The sequence below is a fragment of the Sceloporus undulatus genome, unplaced genomic scaffold, assembly GCF_019175285.1.
Source record: "Sceloporus undulatus isolate JIND9_A2432 ecotype Alabama unplaced genomic scaffold, SceUnd_v1.1 scaffold_14, whole genome shotgun sequence".
Taxonomy (NCBI): Eukaryota; Metazoa; Chordata; class Lepidosauria; order Squamata; family Phrynosomatidae; genus Sceloporus; species Sceloporus undulatus.
In genome coordinates, this window is record NW_024802936.1 from 2,457,621 (window position 1) to 2,476,267 (window position 18,647).

The 18,647-nt window shown below is 39.1% G+C and overlaps 1 protein-coding gene and 1 long non-coding RNA gene across 4 annotated transcripts; both read left to right on the top strand.

Moving 5' to 3' along the window:
• Positions 1–360: 360 nt before the first annotated feature.
• LOC121917295 (myosin regulatory light chain 2, smooth muscle minor isoform-like) lies at positions 361–11,963 on the top strand. 3 transcript variants are annotated; one of them, XM_042443117.1, is made up of 5 exons: positions 361–512; positions 661–787; positions 9,710–9,908; positions 10,080–10,241; positions 11,450–11,963. In XM_042443117.1, the coding sequence occupies exons 1-5, from the start codon at positions 376–378 to the stop codon at positions 11,620–11,622; spliced, it is 798 nt and encodes a 265-aa protein (XP_042299051.1). In that variant the 5' UTR covers positions 361–375; the 3' UTR covers positions 11,623–11,963. The 3 variants fall into 3 exon arrangements, with proteins under 3 accessions (XP_042299051.1, XP_042299052.1, XP_042299053.1); XM_042443118.1 differs by having other exon boundaries at positions 418–438; XM_042443119.1 differs by lacking the exons at positions 361–512; positions 661–787 and adding an exon at positions 6,605–6,743.
• A 963-nt stretch (positions 11,964–12,926) lies between these two features.
• Positions 12,927–18,211, top strand: LOC121917296. Its single transcript, XR_006100999.1, has 3 exons — positions 12,927–15,021; positions 15,820–15,852; positions 17,822–18,211. It is a non-coding gene; the product is annotated as an uncharacterized LOC121917296 (long non-coding RNA).
• The last annotated feature ends 436 nt before the right edge of the window (positions 18,212–18,647 follow it).

Sequence of the window (18,647 nt, forward strand, 5' to 3'; positions counted from 1 at the left end):
ATACAGGGGTTCCCAAAATGTACCCCTTTAAGAGGATTTTGGACTACAGCTCCCAGAAGCCTCAGCCATGTTGGCCAATAGCCTGGGATTCTGGGAGCTGAAGTCCAAAATCTCTTATTCAAGGGCACAGTTTAGGGACCACTGGATAGTATATGGATGACACCATGCTACTAGTGGAAAGACTGGCGGAAGGAACTCCCGCACCACTGTAAAGCAATAGAAACGGGAGACTCCGCCCATCACGGGCATTCGGCTTCACCTACGTCACTTTGCCACGCCCCCTGTTGTCGTCACCGCCGCCGCGCCCATCCAACAAACAGGAAAAAGCGCCTCCATTCCCTTACAAGGTCATTAGAACCACATTCCTTCGCGCGCATGCGCATAAACGCTCCACTTCTTCCTCCCTTTCTGTGGCCACGCCTAACCCTCTGGAATGCGGTGAGCGCACTGGGCTGTACCAACTCAACAGCCTCCAGGGGGGGAAGTCATCATCATCATCTCCCACTACGAGGGTTGGTTTTTGTGTGTGTGTGAGTGAGTGTGCAAAGAAGAACCTCTTGAGAGAAGAAACCGATTATTTATTTATTTATTTGGGTCCTGCTGCTGACGACGCAACCAAATTCTGTTTCATCCTTCTCACTCCCCCCCTATCGATAATAGTACATCCCGGTATTGGTGTTCTCCGGAAGTGTCGAGGCTCTTGGCTTCTTCCCTGGCTCACCCAACCGCCAGCGTTGGTATTTTTTCCCCTTGGAATTTTCAGAAGCCGAACGTTCTACGTTGCCAGGTGAGAGAGAGAGAGAGAGTGTCGGTTGGTGGGCGGGTCCATTTGGGACAGTGGAATGGGGGGGGAATAAGGCAAAAGGAGGTGAACGCGGCGGGGGGGTGTTGAGGAATGGACTCGCCCACCCTCGCGCTTTCTTTTGAGTTGGGGAGTTTGCGGGGCGCGAGGCGTCCGATGGGGGAGGGGCCGCGAGTCTTCCTCGCGCTCCTCATGCGACGGTTTTTTGACCTCCCTTCGAGGGCGCGGCTGTCATGGCAACGGCCGCTGAGGAAGATTAAAGGGGGCTTCAGTAGCCCCTTCGTCTCCCTCAGACGCCTGCGCCCAGTGCCTTCTCAATAACACTGGTGTGTGTCACCTAGTACTGTAGCTCATAATGTCGCCCCTAAACACTCACTTCCTCCCATACCACACCTTCTGGGGGCAAAGGTGAACGTGTCTGTAGGCCGCCTTGGGTCCCAACTTGGGAGAAAGGCGGGATGTAAATAAATAAATAAATAAATAAGACTTATTCATGTTGGGTTTTTTTCGTGCTGACTTTACTTAATAAATCGTAACTCCCGCATACTGCCGAACCACGTCAATGTGACGTAAAGCAATGAGCGAAGTTAAATTACGACGTTGTACCTGCACACACACAATAAATATCGAATTCAGGGCTATAGCCGTGTCGGTCTGTAGAATCAGTATTTGAGGGGGAAAATCTTGTAGCATTTTTGAGGCTTGCTGAAAGAAAAGTTGGCAACAGGAGCTTTCGTAGGCTTCGGTCTACTTCCTCAGATGCATTTGGTGGAGTGGAAGCCAATGGCCAATATTTGTATACTGCTTCATACTGAACTAAGTAGGCCCTAAGTGGTTTACAGTCTGTAAGCTAATTGCCTCCAACAAGCTGGGTACTCATTTTAGTGATCTACGGAAGGAGGCAAGGCTGAGTGGACCTTGGAGCCCTCCTGGGATCGAACTCACAACCTTGTGGCAGCAATACTGGCCTCAGTACATTTCACTCCTTAGGGTGCCACCTGGTGTGGTCTGCACCCCCTGTAACCTCCTATTTGCACCACTGCTTGGGGTGACTCCCTGCCGTCCCTTCCTCGTTCCCCCCTTTGATCATGGATTTCAAAACCACCTTCCTTGGGTGGTTTGTGGGGTGTGAGAATGAATGCAACGGAGCCAAATTCAGAGACACAGATGGAGAATTCAAGTATAGCCATGTTAGTCTGTAGAATCAGTTTGCAGAGAGATCTTGTAGCACCTTTGAGATTAACTGAAAGAAAGGGGTTGGCAGCATGAGCTTTTGTAGACTTCAGTCAGAGACATAGGGTGCATCTTTGTTGTTGTTGGGTGCCTTCAAGTAGTTTCCTGTGGTGACCCTATTTTATGGTTTTCTTGGCAAGTTTCTTCACAATGGGTTTGCCATGGCCATCCTCTGAGGCTGAGAGAGTGTGACTTGCCCAAGGGAAACAGTAGAAATAATGCCGTTTGACTCCTCATTCACATACACACACACTTGAACTGCAATGACTCCCTCCTACAGAGTCCTGGGTTTGTAGTTTTGTGAGGCGTCACCATCACTCTGGCAGAGAAGGCAACAGACCTTGCAAAAACACAAAACCCAGGATTCCATAGGATGGGGCTACAGCACTTAAAGCGGTAATAAGCCGCGTTATTTCTACACCCATAGATAGCCATGTTATTCTGGGAAATCCAGCATGCAGAGGGATCTTGTAGTACCTTTGAGACTAAGTGGGCAAAAGGAGTTGTAGAATAAGTTTTCATAGATTTGGTCTACTAAATTGTAAGTGTTAACTGTGGATTGTTTTAATGTGTATGTGTTTTGTCTGTTAGTTGCTGTTGGGCGCCTTCAAGTCGTTTCTGACTTATGGAGATGCTAAAGTGAATTGAGGGGCGATACTAGCCTGTCCTGCATCTTAGGAAGCAGACCAAGTCTACAAAAGCTTATACAGTACTCATACGTCTTTCAGGATCCTTTGGGGTAAAGTAGCAAGGATGATTTCCTCCTTTCTCCCAAAGCATAGGAACTCCACTGTGCCTCTCGCAGAAAGGGACGGTCAGGAAATGGCTGCATCCATAGCTGCATCCGTCTCTAGGCCTTGAGGGCGAGGTTACTCTTGTTTGTTAACTGGGAGAGCTTCCAAAAACCAAAATGGTCTGCTAGTTAAAAAGTCACTCTTCCGCAATGGCTGGGCCTTCAGGTACTGGTTGAGTCTCCCTTATCTGAAATGCTTGAGACCAGAATTGTTTGGGATTTGGAGATGTGTATGTGTGTGATGTAATTTCAAGTTGTTACCAGCTTACAATGACCCTAAAATCGGCAAGATTTCTTCAGAGATTTCTTGCCACTGCCTTCCCCTGAGGCTGAGAGCATGTGACTTGCCCAAGGTCACCCAGTAGGTTTCATGGCTGAGTGGGGAATCGAATCCAGAGCCGTAGTCCAACACTCAAACCACTACACCGCACTGTTTTTTAATCCAAACATGAAATTCATGTACGTTTTGTATACACCTAATACATGTAGCCTGAAAGTAATCTGCATGAAACAAATTTGTGTACATTGAACCATCGGGAAGCAAAGGTGTCACTGTCTCAGTCACCCATGTGGACAGTTTTGGACCTTGGAGTATTTCAGTTTTTGGGCTTCCAGATAATGGAGACTCAACTTGTAACCCTTTCCAGACAAGTGGTCTGTAGTACAGTAGGTCATGGACGGCTCCCTCCAGTTTGAGGAGGGTCCCAAAGCTTACTTTGGTCCAAAACACAATGCAGAAATAATCCAGTTCAAGACTGCTGTAACTGCCCTGGATCAGTTCTAGGGAATGCTGGGAACTGTAGTTTACTGTGGTGCCAGAGCTATCTGACAGAGAAAGCTGAGTGTCTCACAAAACTACAGTTCCCAGAATTCCCTAGCATTGAGCCAGGGCAGTTAAAGTGGTCTCAAACTGGATTATTTCTGTGGTGTGTTTTGGAGCTACGATAACTTTTTGAGAAGCAGCCAAGACAGTTGTGGTATCTTTAAGGTAACCCAAACTTGTGCTAATGTGGTGAGATAACTAGTGTCAGACTAAAAATCAGGGACTCAGGTTCAAATTCCAGTTTAGTCATGATGCTGACTGGTAACTTTGCCTCAGGTGATATTTCAGTCTATTTCATGAACAAGATTTACGTAACTATCTGTATCCCAAGACTTTACTTTTAAGGGAGAATACCAGTGTGGATACACCCAAGTTGTTTCTTTGACATACAGTACTGTGCTGGGTGAATTTTTGATGGCTTACAGTGAATTCTTCTGTAGTTGGAAGCCAAGCTGGAGTTGGAACAACTTTATTCCAAATGTCAAACCCAGAAATGCAATCTCTTTTAAGTGAATAATCCTAGCAAAACATCCTATAGATCTGTTTCTCCCTGACACTGTAAAATATGGAGGGTAAATTTTCCCCAGTTCACATTGGAACCACACACTTAGTAGTTTAATGAAAATAAAACAGCTCCAGAATAACTATATAGATGGTTAATGTTCTTCATGTAGAACACAGAGCAAGAAAAAGTTGGCTATTTTACAGTGAGGCATTAGAAAATTCCTCACCATTCAGAAAGTGCTGTTCCTGTCTAGGAATTTGAAATATTTTCCCAGCCGTCATGAATCCTCCTTTCTAGTGCATTCCAAAGGAAGCCATCTTAAAGGAGGAGTCGCCCTCTACTAAGATTCCAGCTCCAGTAGCAAAACCTCAGCTGATTAAATAGCTAACTTGAACAAATATCTAAATATAAATGTGAACTAAAACGTTTGCTGAGATAAGGTGATCAGAATAGACTATTTGTGTATAACCAGCTTTGTTTGCTTTACAGTTCATTACAGTGTGTAGTAACCTGGTATGTGAAGTCTGTAAGCATCTTCTTTGGTTTGCTTGAATTTATATGAATGTGGATAGATCCCTGGGGAAAAAATGGTGCTTAAAACTAAATGCAGTTGTGTTGTGCACCACCACACAGCAACTGTGGGTTTTGTTCAGAAGAGGTCAACTTGAAACCTGACAGTAAATCTCTAATGTTAAAGGCCTGGCAATGTGAAACACATTTGGAACTACTTAAGAACTTTCTTTTTTAATTTGCCAGGAGAATGGAACTTTTATGCAGATAGCAAATAATCTGCAGGTTGGTCCTCATATATATCTCCTTAGAAAAAACTAGGGAGGATCAAAACAGCCCAGTAGGAACTGAGCGTGCTTTGTGGGAACTATGGTCCAAAACACACTGCAGAAGTAATCCAGTTTGCGTGCCCTAACTCAGTGCTACAGAATCCTGGGAATTGTAGTTTATTGTGGTACCAGAGCTGTCTGGCAGAGAAGGCTAAGTGTCTCACAGAAACTACAATTCCCAGAATTCCCTAGCCTGAGCCAGGGCAGTTAAAGTGCTCTCAACCTGGATTATTTCTGCAGTGTGTTATGGACCTAAATGCTGACTGTCTAAAATCAATATACAGGGAATGGAGGGGGGATGGAATGGCTAAGCTCCTGGATAGTGGCACTGCGGTTGTGAGAGCTCTGCTTTCTCTCCTGATACTTTTTGTTTTGAGATCCCTATGATAGGTTTCATAGGTGGCTACTGGATATGCATGAATTACCAGATCTACAAAGAACTATTTTGTATATTAGTGGCCAAAGCCAAGCCAAGATCTTTTACATCTTTTAGCCATTTCAGTGTATTCTTCAACTGTACAGTTATCCCGATTCATTTAACTTGCACAGTTTGAATAAACCTAAAGTTTACTGTTTTCAGACTGACTTCTTAAATATTTTGGTATCAATTTTTAAATAATGTTTCAGTCTGTTTTATTTACTGTTTGGGGCAGCAAAGTGAAACAATTTTAGTAAATAAATAAAGCGTGTATGAAAGTGGAGAAATACATGGGCAGTTTTCTGTTTAGTATCTATCAAGTTGTACAGTAGTTGTTTTTACATTAGTCTACAAAAATCAGGAAGTTAACTGGATGGACTGATAATCTTATTTTTTTGTTTTTTGTTCTTTTGCTATAGAAACAGACCTTGGATGTTTTCGCACTTACATTCTTGATAAAGGCAGAGACCATTTTAATTATCTCTCAGAAAATCTCAAATTTATGTTGATTCAGCAGGTCTTTAATAGGGCCTAACAATTGGATTTAGGGTTAATAGTTTTATGTACTGGAATAATACTCAATTACAAGGCTAAATGCTGTTTATTTTTTATATTTATATCCTGCCCTTCTTCCAAGGAACTCAAGGAAGCATACATAGTCCCTGCTTTTAACCACACAGTAACTCTATGGGGTAGATTAGGTGTATCATAATGATTGGTGCCCCAAGGTCACCCATTAAATTTGTGGCCAAGTGAAGATTTGAACCTGAGTTTCATTTGTACTGCACCATCTCTAAACACTACCCCATTTGTTTGAATTTGGGTTACATTGACAAGGGGGCTGCATGTGATAGTCATATGGAGTGTATGTATTGATTGCATGGTCACATACAAATTGTAAACATGCTTCTTACATAGACATATTCTTGAAGAAAAATTATCATGAAATCCTGAATCTGTTTAAATCTCCAAACCTTGGCTTATATGACTGGACATGTCAGCTGCTAAAATTTATGTGAGAAACGGAGCTAATTGAATGGAAAATTCCAGATTGTGCATTGTGCTTATGCTATTCTGGATATAGGGCAATGAATGTTTGTCGGGTGACTTGTACATGAGCTTATTTTTAGTCTGTCAGTAATTCATGTTCCACTGTGTCAGAGGACTGTTGTAGATGGAACACAAGCTTTAAATTGTGAAATTAATCAGTGGATGAAATCAGTGATGCTATTTGTAGATCTCCCGTTAGAATATAACTCATGTAAAGCATCTTTTCTTACCATCTGAGAGCTGGGTAAACCACTGGACCACCGTTTTGTACTGAGATATGGTAAGAATTTTTTCCAACAAAGATGTATGGTTTGTCAGGAAATTCATTTATGACTAAGTTTCTGGGCAGTTTAAATAGTTATGCAATGTTGTTAGATTGAAACAGATTTTTAAATTGTAGTTTTCTAGTAATCTCACTTTTTTTGGGTATTTTTACACTTTGTACAAATAGGAGTTTGTTATAAAACTACATGAAGAAGGTTCCGTATGTAGAATGGAACCCAGTGAATGAAATGCTAAAATTGAATCAGGATGTTACTAAGACTAGTACACACTATACAGTGTGGGTTTTTTTAAATGTTAATCAGCAGTTTTATATATTTTTTTAGCTAGGGAGGCACATATGGTAGGGCTGTGGAAGGTTACTTTCTCAATCCCTGCTCCTAGACCCTCAAACCCATTGCTGAAGGAGGCTAGGCTAGGCACATCCTTTCTACTCTTCACTGGCAGGTGAAGACATGTCTTTGGCATCTAAGTTTTATTGTTGCTGAGGGGGGCTTTGACCGATTAGGTGGTAATGTTTTAATAGGGTTTTTTTTTTTTAACATTTTGTGGTTTGTTGACATAAAGATGAAAGATAAATTCTATAGATGGCATAAGGAGCAATCCAGATACATATGAGTTATTCCCTTGCGTCAACTAACGAACACATGAGTCCAAAATTATTTTGCTCATCTTGGATAAACTGGGCTTTAGAAAAGGAAAAGTTGAAGCATAAACACTCTTAAGTATTGCTCCAGTTTTCAAATAATTTACTATAAAATGAAATATAAATGATTTGCAACTAAGTAGTAGAAATCACTGTGTGTGTTAACTGCCCTCAAGTTGACTTCAACTCATGGTGACTCTAGGGTTGAGATACCTCCAAGACCTCCTGTCCTCCACTGCTCTGCTCTGGTCCTGCAGGCTCAAGCCTATGACTTCAGTCAGAATCTAACCATATCTGGCATGTGTCTTCCTCTTTTTTTGCTGCCGTCTACCTCTCCATCATTATCTTTTCCAATGATCCGTACCTTTTCGTGATGCCAAAGTATGACAGCCTCAGTTTAGTCATCCTGGCTTCCACTAATGCTGCAAAAAGTAACATATGTAATGAGGATGTTTTAAGACTTTAAATGGTTTACAGTTCTCACCTTCCAATGTGGTTGTATTTTTCTGTTCTTGAAATAAATTGATATGTTACAAATGTTCAGTATTGCTGGTTAGGTTATTTTACTAAATATTCCTAATTAATAGTATTGTAATTGGCAGTATTAAAAAAACCCCACAAATTAAAAATGTTTTTGAGTACTTTTTCCCAAAACAGTAGCTATGTTAGTTTGCCTCAGCATAAACAAAGAATCCTGTAGCACTCTACAGACTAACAAATTTATTATGTGTTCTTGTTTATTGCTTTGTTAATGGAATATTATCCAGGATTTCAGGCATGATGTGATGTGTGGTATAAAAAGCTGTTTTCTCTTGGCAAGCAGGTTTAACATTTCTGAGGCTAGACATTTAACATGGTCTTATTAGACCAAAAAACAAAACAAAACTGGACAATATGAAAGCTGATTAGTTTTGGCTTGCTAATTTTTTTAAATTTTTATTTATTTATTTATTTATTTATTTATTGTAGAGCAAGGACATAAATAACACAAAATATATTCTGTTTTCAAAACAGCTGATCAGCAAGATGACTAACCCTTTTTTCTTTAAAATACAAAATAAATGCAAGGATAACTTAGTAGAGAAGTGCATCCGGATATACAGTGGTCCCTCCACATTCACTGGGGTTAAGAGTGAAGGATCCCCATGAATGTGAAAAAAACACAAATTAAAAAAAACAAAACACTATTCTTATTACCTGAGAAAACACTCTCTAGGAATCTCCAGGTCCTCCAGTGCAACTCTATGGTTAATATCTGCCAGAAGTTGATCATAGAACATGATGGAGAACCTACAACTGCCCAGAGAAATGTTTTCTCGAGGAACTTCTAAATTCTTCAGCACAACTCTATAGTCAACTTCTGGCAGAGTTGTGCTGGGGAACCCAGAGATTCCTAGAGGAAACATATTAATCAAAACTACAAATAATCAAATCCACAAAAGTCAAAGCCTCACATGTGGAGGACCAACTGTATTGAGGAATGATTTTATTAACAAATTGTGGTTATTAAGCTCCAGAATAGTAAGGACGACTAAAAAAAGTGAGGAACTGTTCCCTTCAGTCCCAGTTTGCTGCCTCAAGAAAGTAGTATATATGATGTAAAGGTAAAGGTTTCCCTTTGACAAGGTTGTATAGTGTCATACAGCACGCCCACGTTATATGTGGCTTTGAGCACATGCGCTCAAGCCATGGGGGGCGTGCAGGGCGCAAGGGGCGGCGCGTCCCATTCAAATGAATGGGGCTTGAGCATAGGCGGAATTCGCCTTACATGAGCGGGAGATCCGGAACAGATGCCCTGCGTAAGGCAAGGGTCCACTGTACTATGGATGATGATGATGATGACGACGACGATGATGATTTTTATTTCCCACCTTTCCTCAAAGCTATGAAAGTAAAATCAGGATTGTTCTTGTACTTGAACATTTAGGTGTTCCTATATTTTACTTTTGAAAATCTAACCATATCCCACCCTTTTGACATTTCAAAGTGTTGTGTTAAACTTCATAGCTACACTCGGAGGTTAATCAGTCTGACATAATGTGCTTTAAGACCGCCTGTTGTGTATCTTGGCTGAATAGGAATTTGTACCTGATTTTCCAATGAACAACCAACATGGTGAATCTTTCTAATTATCAACTTGTTAATTTTTTTTATTCTAGAATGTTTTACACACACAGTTTAGGTAAAGAATTTTGCCAAAATATAAATAATAGTTACATTTTTGAATTGAGGAAAATAGTTTTATAAACGATGTGTATACCATATATTTTCTTTTTGGCAGTATACTTTTCAGTGACAGTATTTTCTTTCTGTCCTAGAATCCAGCAGTCACCATGTCAAGCAAAAGGGCAAAGACTAAGACCACAAAGAAGCGCCCTCAGCGGGCTACTTCCAATGTGTTTGCTATGTTTGATCAGTCTCAAATTCAAGAATTCAAAGAAGCATTTAATATGATTGATCAAAACAGAGATGGTTTCATTGACAAAGAAGACCTGCACGATATGCTTGCTTCACTTGGTAATTTCTTTTTTCTTTCTGGCTAAATTGTTTTTGTGTGAAGAAATAACAATCTCTTTATTTGTGAACCAGAAGTTTTTATCATAACATTTTAGAACTGCATTATGAAATGAAATCAATCAAGAAACTCATAGTATGGATTGTCATTAAAATGATAATGTTTTGTTGTAGGGAAGAATCCAACTGATGAATACCTAGATGCCATGATGAATGAAGCTCCAGGACCCATAAATTTTACTATGTTTCTCACAATGTTTGGAGAGAAATTAAATGGTACTGATCCAGAAGATGTAATCAGGAATGCCTTTGCTTGCTTTGATGAAGAAGCAACAGGTGGGATACTAAAATACCAGAAATGGCACACTGTGTGAACACTTTGAGATCTATCATTAAAATATAAAGTGGAGACAGAAGTGAAATATTGCTTTTGAGTCTTGAAAAACCTCCCAAGCAGGATGGCATATTCACAAACCAACCCTGTGGAGGAGGAGATCATGATTGTCTTCACCAGATTTATGCAACTCCTGTTCTGGGTGGCGCAGTGGTTAAATGCCTGTACTGCAGCCACTCACTCAAAACCATAAGGTTGCGAGTTCAAGACCAGCAAAAGGGCTCAAGCTTGACTCAGGCTTGCATCCTTCCGAGGTGGCTAAAATGAGTACCCAGACTGTTGGGGGCAAATTAGCTTAGTAAACCGCTTAGACACTGCTTAGGCGGTATGAAGCAGTATATAAATGAAGCTTGTTTTGTTTTGTTTAACACCCTACATAAAAACCACTTAAAATCCGTCCTTTATTGGAGTAATGGGAGTCATATAACCCATATAGCTCTTAATTTACATGCCAGCCCACCACTGTTACAGTCCTGGGGTTTGAGACCTTTTCTGTGCCTGCATATATATAAGCATTGATGTTGAAACCAGGAATCAAACTTAAAGGGGTGGGGCATAATAATACACATGTTGATAATTCCTTATCTAGAATAATCCTAAATTGTCTACATGGGTGGCTGAGATTGTAACATCTTTGGTTTCTGCTAATTCAGTGTATATAAACTTTCTTTCATGCACAAAATCATTAAAAATTATATTACCTTCAGGCTATAATATAAAATCACCTTCAGGCTATATTTGTAAGGTGACTACGAAACATAAATTCCATGTTTAGAGTTGGGTCCCATCTCCAAGATACCTCATTATGTATATGGAAATATTCCAGAATCTGAAAAAATCCAAAACACTTGGTATTATTAAGCATTTTGTGTAAGGGAGAATCAACCTGTATTTAAATCCATTACTTTTAATGTTCCTAGAAAACTATAAATACAGTGTTTTATTGGCTTGAAGCAAACTATGTAATGGTAGAACATGATCACTGTATCAATACAATTTTGAAAGCTGTAGCATTTTAGGTTTCAATGACGTGTTTTGTCTATGCTGCAAGTATATTTAATTACACCAAATATATTTATGCAATTATATAGACTTTGCTTGTGTGTGGAAATGTAATGAACAATTTTTGCCTGATATTTTGTATTTTTAGGCTTCATTCAAGAGGACTACCTGAGAGAACTGCTGACGACAATGGGAGACAGGTTTACAGATGAAGAAGTAGATGAGCTGTTCAGAGAGGCACCAATTGATAAAAAGGGCAATTTCAGTTACATTGAGTTCACACGCATCCTTAAACATGGAGCAAAAGACAAAGATGACTAAAACAGAACTCTTTCCTCTGCAGTTCTCTTTAGATCTCACTTGCGGTTATCTTTGAGGGTTTTTTTCCTGGTAGAACCTGTTGCATGCATTTAGCTTTACAGCTTTTGCCTTTCTTGATGTATTTATCTATACCAGGCCATTCTGGCACATCTTGCACCTGTGTAATCAGGCCGGCAATAGGGATTGTAATTGTGTAAAAAGTGTTGGAGGGTAAGATGAGCAACGCTGAGGGCCCAGGAAAAAAGGTCTCAATTTTTCTGGTTTAGCTGGATTTTTACATTTTGTAATAATGCCATTTTGAAATAAGATTGCTATATCAATAAAATACCTCAAATGCTGAATTGTGAAGCATGTGCTTTTACTAAATGTTTACAGTCCAGAGCTCAAGCTTTCTAGTAAATAAAACCAATAAACAACAAAAAATCGGATACTGAACATTGGACGATATGAAATCCAGGTGTTAACATGGAAATCACTGTTTCTTTCATTTAGATTGAACTGTCAACATCAACTAGGATTGGGGAACCTATAGCCCTCCAGATATTCAACTACTGGGGCTAATGAGAGTTGGAGTTGAACAATATCTGGAGGCCCAGTTTCCTCAACCCTGACTCTTTTGAATAGAGGGTGAGCACCATGCAACTTGCGTGTTCTTTTATATTCTGCTTTCTGGCTCCTACTTATTGCTTCAATAATACAGACACTTGATCTATAAAGCATCTAAGAATATGCCTTGTTGATAAATGTTGAAGGTCATTATTTACACATAATAAGAAATGGAGTAAAAGAAGTGGTTTGCTCACCTTGCTGCATATGTGGCACCCATAGAGCTTTACAGAGTTGGCTGTATTTATACTCTTCTTTAGAGGGCCAGTCTTACCAGGCACTTCTCTTGAGCTTTTCATCTAAATAGATTTGTGCAAATTGAGTAAATTTAGTTACCAATGATGAATGTTGTGTGAAATCTTGGTCACCAAAAGCATGTTATATGAGTACATTATGAGGGTGGATATGTTTTGAGTCAGCAAGATAAATCTGCTTTGTCCAACTTTCTTGCTAGATACTCAGCTTTCTAAAACACATATTACAAAGTTTTTGTGACAAAATATACCATGTGAAAAGAGTATTGCTGTCAAAGTTTTATTGAAAGATGAGTTTATTTCATCTAAGGTCCAAAACACAGTGCAGAAATAATCCAGTTTGAGACTGTTTTAGCTGCCTTGGCTCAATGCTAGGGAATGCTGGGAATTATAATTTATTTTAGCACCAGAAGTCACCAACAGAGAAAGCTAAATGTCTCGCAAAACTACAGTTCCCCTAGTTCTCTGGCACTGAGCCAGGACAGTTAAAGTGATCTTAAACTGGATTATTTCTGCACTGTGTGAAAACAGGAGTAGATCCCCTGTCCTGGAAAACAACTTTGAATTGACTGTGAGCAAAGTATAGATAATATTATGGGATACTATACTTTGTGAAGTAAGTCTTTAGCCACTGAGCACTAATAAGGTTTTCAGTTAAGCAGAAAAATCAGCCACAGTTCTGTAAGTATCTACCACAAACTCTTCAAATCATTTTGAAGTGATGACTGCGTGGACCACTTTCTCTGTGAGAAAAAGGTAAAAGATAGAGCATTTCTAGATTTTATATAGAGAGAAGGAAGTGTTTTTGGGGTGGGGGAGAACTGCATAAATACATCTTTCATCTTTATGTCAACAAATAATCTTTTCTCCTAATACTAGATCTAGTTAATCTTTTTGGTAATAGGTTAAGGGGAAACCTTAGACATTATGAATTGACGTAAAAGCAAACCAGTGTTTTGTGCAACAATTGTAATTTTCCTGAAGACTTGAAAGACTTGGGAATTAAGTAGTTCATTTAGGAGAGGTTTTGTTCCCCATAAAGTAAGTTCCAAAAAGTTACTGAGTTAAGAAGCTTAACTAGCTTGTCAGTGATTGTATCCAACATTAGTCTAGTGGGAAAAGTAAACAAGCTAGCAACATTTTTCTAGCAGTTGCACACAATGCTTAGGGAGGAACAATGAACACAAGCAACACCTAGTTGAAGTCATTTGTTTGCAATTGACACTGCCACAAGTATTAACCTGAGATTTCTGCAGATGAAAGGAACTTGCTCCAGCATAACATAACTGGATACAACCTGAGACAAGAACTTAGAGCTAGAGAACAAATGTTCATAACATTAAATTGTATCTTATGTTTCATTTATTCCATTTAGATTGCATCTTTTAAATATTCAGCTGGTATTCAGAGTCAGAAGATGCCCAGCTTTTTAAAATTCCTAATAGCATTTTCTTCTGTAGCATTCATAGACATGCCAGTTTTGTGTGATGTATTTGGGTTTGTTTTTAACCCAATAATGCCTCTAATTTACAAGCCCACTTTGTCATTTGCATTTTAATTTCATGCCTTCATATTACTGAGTCTTGTTCTGTTTGGCATTCAGCAGTAATTGCAATGTTTTGGTTCTCCCTTAGTCTACTTTATTTGTCTTTTGGTCCATTAAATGTAGCAGTACACTGCAGACCACCCAGTCAGTTTTCCCTGCCTAAGGGTGTGTGTGTGTGTGTGTGTATGTGCAGCTGTCATAGGGCATAGTTACTATGGTGCATCATGTTGGAATGTCTGCAATGTCTCAAAAACAGAAGATTTTTTAAAAGGCTACTTGCCAAATAGTTATTAAACATAATAGTTCATTGCTGTTTTGATAAAATAACCAAGTTTCCCCCCGATTATGAGCTAAAATAGAATGAAAATAAAATAGATTTGCCCTAGGCAAACACACAGAACAAAAACTAGATGCTATTATAACATATTTAGTGGTTTAAAAAAACCAGATCATTAACCAGTTCTACATCACCTCTTTCTATAATGCTGTTGTAATGCCATGTCAAAGGATTTTTAAATTAGTAGGCAGAGTATCTACTGCACATCACTTTAATCCATATGTTATTTCTGTCAAGCAATTAGTTTAAACATAACACACCCCAATAGTGACATGATTATATTATTAGCCATTGAGAATTTATTAAGCATTCTATCAATGTACTTATGCGGAAGGGGTGCTTTGGAGATACTGATAAGCCTTTGCTTGTCTTGGAGATGGTATACAGCACATGTACATTTCTCAGTTTTAACTGCTAAGTCATGCTAAGTCGTGTATCACCAAGAAATTAAAAGAACCTATCTGTTTCCACTCTGTCTTTAGCTTAGAGTATTAGTGCATGGAGTTAAGCAGCAAAACTAATAGATCACAGGAAAACAAAAGCTATTGGCTGTAAGAAGAAGATGGAATTTTCAGATATAGCCAGGGCTCATGGAGATTGATTCAGAACAATCTCAAGAGAAAGTAATGAGAGGCCCCTTGTCGGTTAACATGCAGGTGAGTGTTTTGTAGATGACATTCATAGATTTGTGAAATGTAGAATAACTGCACAGTCTCTTTCTATAATGTGGTAACATGAATTAAAAAGAACATCATACCTGGAACATCATGCCTTTTGTCTGTAACAGTATACGCACCTATGCACATGTCAATTACATGTGAGTATTGTACTGTTTCCTTTGAAACAATACAAGCTAAAATACAGATTGGGACTAGAACCATTTTTGCTCTGGGATCTTGGGATATACACATAGCCTAGTGCAGAACTGTAGTGTAATTGTGAGGCTGGAGAGACTTGTAAGGATCTGTGAAATGGCAGGAGGATGTCAGGACCCTCATCTGCTGGAAATGAACGTATCACGGTAAGTACCCAACGTTCGTATTCACGCCAAGCACTATGCTTAGAGACGTGCCATTTCACAGATCCTCAGTCTGCCTCCAGAATCTTTTTGCCATGAGCTGCCCACTTCCATCTTTGAGGCAGCAGTTGTGGTATTCCTGCTCTTTTGTTTCTCTCCAGCCTTGCATCTTGTTCATTCGCTACTTGTGTTATGTAAGAGATGTGAGACTAGAGAGAGACTAGGATCTGAGAAATGAATGTGCTAGAGTGCTACAGCCACCACCTTGAAGGCGGAAGTGGGTAGCTGGTGGCAAAATTAGGTTTCTGGAGGATTTCAAATTTCTGGATTAGGGGTGCTCAACAAGCAAGGGAATAATTTGAACTGATTGCTTGAAGAACTCTGTAAAATCAGAATTCAAACTAACATTATAATGAGACTTTCTACTTCATTACAGAGACAGCAGTGATAAAACCTGGATCAGCCACAGGTGACAAACTTATAAATTCTTCTCTATAAATAAATCAGATTTTCTACTTCTGTTTCTAGCAAGCAGAGTTCTGATGCAGTTGCAAAGTGTACTTGTAATAACTCTGTGGCACCTGTTTTCTGTGTACTAAAATATATGCTAACAATGACATGGCAGAGGATCTGGTTGCAAAGTATGCAGGGCTATCAAGAATAAATTGCCAACTATTCCATAGCCAAATCCTTCAGAAACTGAATCCAGGGTTGCCTTAAAATAGAAGTGAAAGCTTTCAGGATCTAAAGGCAAAAAGTCATTTCTCTTTCCATTGCTTGAAAGAACTTTCTAACCTGAAATAAGCTTCAGAAATAGTAAAGGTCAAGTGAAAATAAAACCTGAAGGTTTTCAGCAAATGAAAATGACACCAAAATACTGTGGGAGAAAGGAGATAGGACAAATAATTGGGACACGAGTTTTCTCTTGTGTGTTAAATTAACATCATAAAATTAAACTTTGCAATTATAGTACACTCATGCCATAATATTTGCTGAAAGAGAACTATGACAGTAAAGTTTTTGAATACTTGTTATGCCTTCAGGGTCCAAATTCTGTTTGCTGATTCAATAATCTTTAAAATATTTTTCTATGTTGAAAAATTAATTTCATGTTTTTTAAAATTTAGAATTAACTCTTATTTCATTGCTAGAAATGTCCTTTGGAATTAATAATAAATTATGAAAACAGCCCTTGGGATGGCCTCCCAAATCTTAATTCTTGTCTATCCACTTTCTTTCAGTAAAGCTGTACATTTTTCTGGTCAAGGAAAATGTTGACAACAGAGACCCACCAACAATTTGTTTTTATAAGAATATATTTTATGTGAAAGATCCAGTCACTTAGAAAAATTAACCAACATGAATACGTTAACTAAATAGCATGTATTTCAATTTACGTGGAATATTTAAAAATGCATTTACTTTAAAAATGCACAGAAGAGCCAGGTATAATTCAGGCCAAACCCAAAACAAAAATGTCTTGCTTGACTGTATCCAAAATTAGTTGTACAATAATTACCGTGAATGTTTATACAATATGTCATTCATTTTAATCTTTTAAAGATTTTAATCATTAAATTGGTTATTGGGATGGATTGACCTTGAGGCATTAAGTTTAGGACAACAAATGATCTGGGTTTAAAACAACATTATGCAATATATCCGATTGTTGTATGAAAGGCACCAAACATCATGGATTCTCACAAAGTTTGAATATATGAAGGGCTTAAAATGCAAAATTTCCTGCTTTGTAGAATAACAGAATCATAGAATTCTAAGCTTCCAATGTGCATCAGGGACAGGCTGCTGAATAGATATCAACCCCCTCCTCAAGCCTTGGGTTGAGTTGAGTCAGTACATCATTTATTGCCATGTTGAGTCCAAGTCATGTCACTGAAGTGGCTTGAATCCAAGTTAATCAACGCAAGTCTACACCACTAGTAGATTTTCTTCAACTGAAGTTTTGGAAAGAAAGAAACTAGACAATGACCTATTAGGGTTGCATTAATTGTGCATTTCCTTAACAGACAGGGGTTAGATTAGATTACTACAAGTCTGACTATAGAGACTAGTCTATAACACAGAACTGGAATAATATAATTTAAACCCTGTCTGTTAAGGAAATGCACAATTAAAGCAACCCTAATAGGTGGCTGCCTAATCTGTGCTTTTAAAAACTTCAGCTGAAGAAAAATCTATCACCTCTTGAGGCAGTGAGTTTGTAGAGACAAATTTTAATTTATGTTGCTCCAATTTGCAATATTTCACCTGGTCTTGGTTTTGCTTGAAGGAAGGGGCTTCCCTTTCCAGTTTCGAGGAGGATATGAGGGGGTGGAAGGAATTTGGATCCTGGTGTGTTTTTGCCTTGCTTGGAAACTGTTTCTTCTACTTGCCTGGAGGGTGGTGAGAAACTGAAGTCTGCTTCCTTCATTTGGCAGGTCTGCTGGAGAGGGCATAGCAGGAGATGCCCTGCCTCTTTCTCTCCTGATGTGCTTTCTTCACCTTGGAAGTCTGCTGTGGATGGCATAACAAAACAATTCTTTGAGTGTTAGTTTCAAAGGTGCTACAAGATCTCTCTACACACCACTCTTACCAATAGTTTTCTGTGTGCTCTTGTGAAGAGTATTGACTAATGGCAAGCCAGCTCACCCCTGCCAACCCCTACTCGCTGGGAACAGTAGTTACTGCCCCTTCTTTTCCCACTGTAAAGCATCTGCACATTTCTCCTGGAAAAGATAACCTCTGGTGTTTTGTGCTGTGAACCTCTTTAAAACTAGTGGTGGGTTGAGCAAAATTTGTGGCTATATCACCTCCACTGGAATACATTTGCCTCGTCTCCAATTATTTTCTGTAAAACTTGCTTCTTCTATTTAGGTCAGTCTCAGATCTGGAAGCACAATCCAAAGATACATTGAGACCTACCTGTACCATCAGGAACCTCTTCCTAACAAATTAGGAAGAACTAACTGGTCCTCTCTTTGTTCTCCTTCCAGGAAGCAAAGACCTTTTTATTTAGACAGGCTTTCTCCATTAATTGCTTGCTTTCCCCTTCATTGGTTATATTTTAAATCCTTTTAATCTGTTTTAAACTGAATACTATTTTTAATACGATAGTTCAATACTTTTTAAAGTAGCCCTTTAATTATCAGCTATCATCTGTTTCAATCTCATAAGCCATTTTGATCCTGCATGGGAAATATTTGACAGGGTGTCACATCGAGGAGGGAACAAGCTTGTTTTCTGCTGCTCCAGAGAACAGGACCA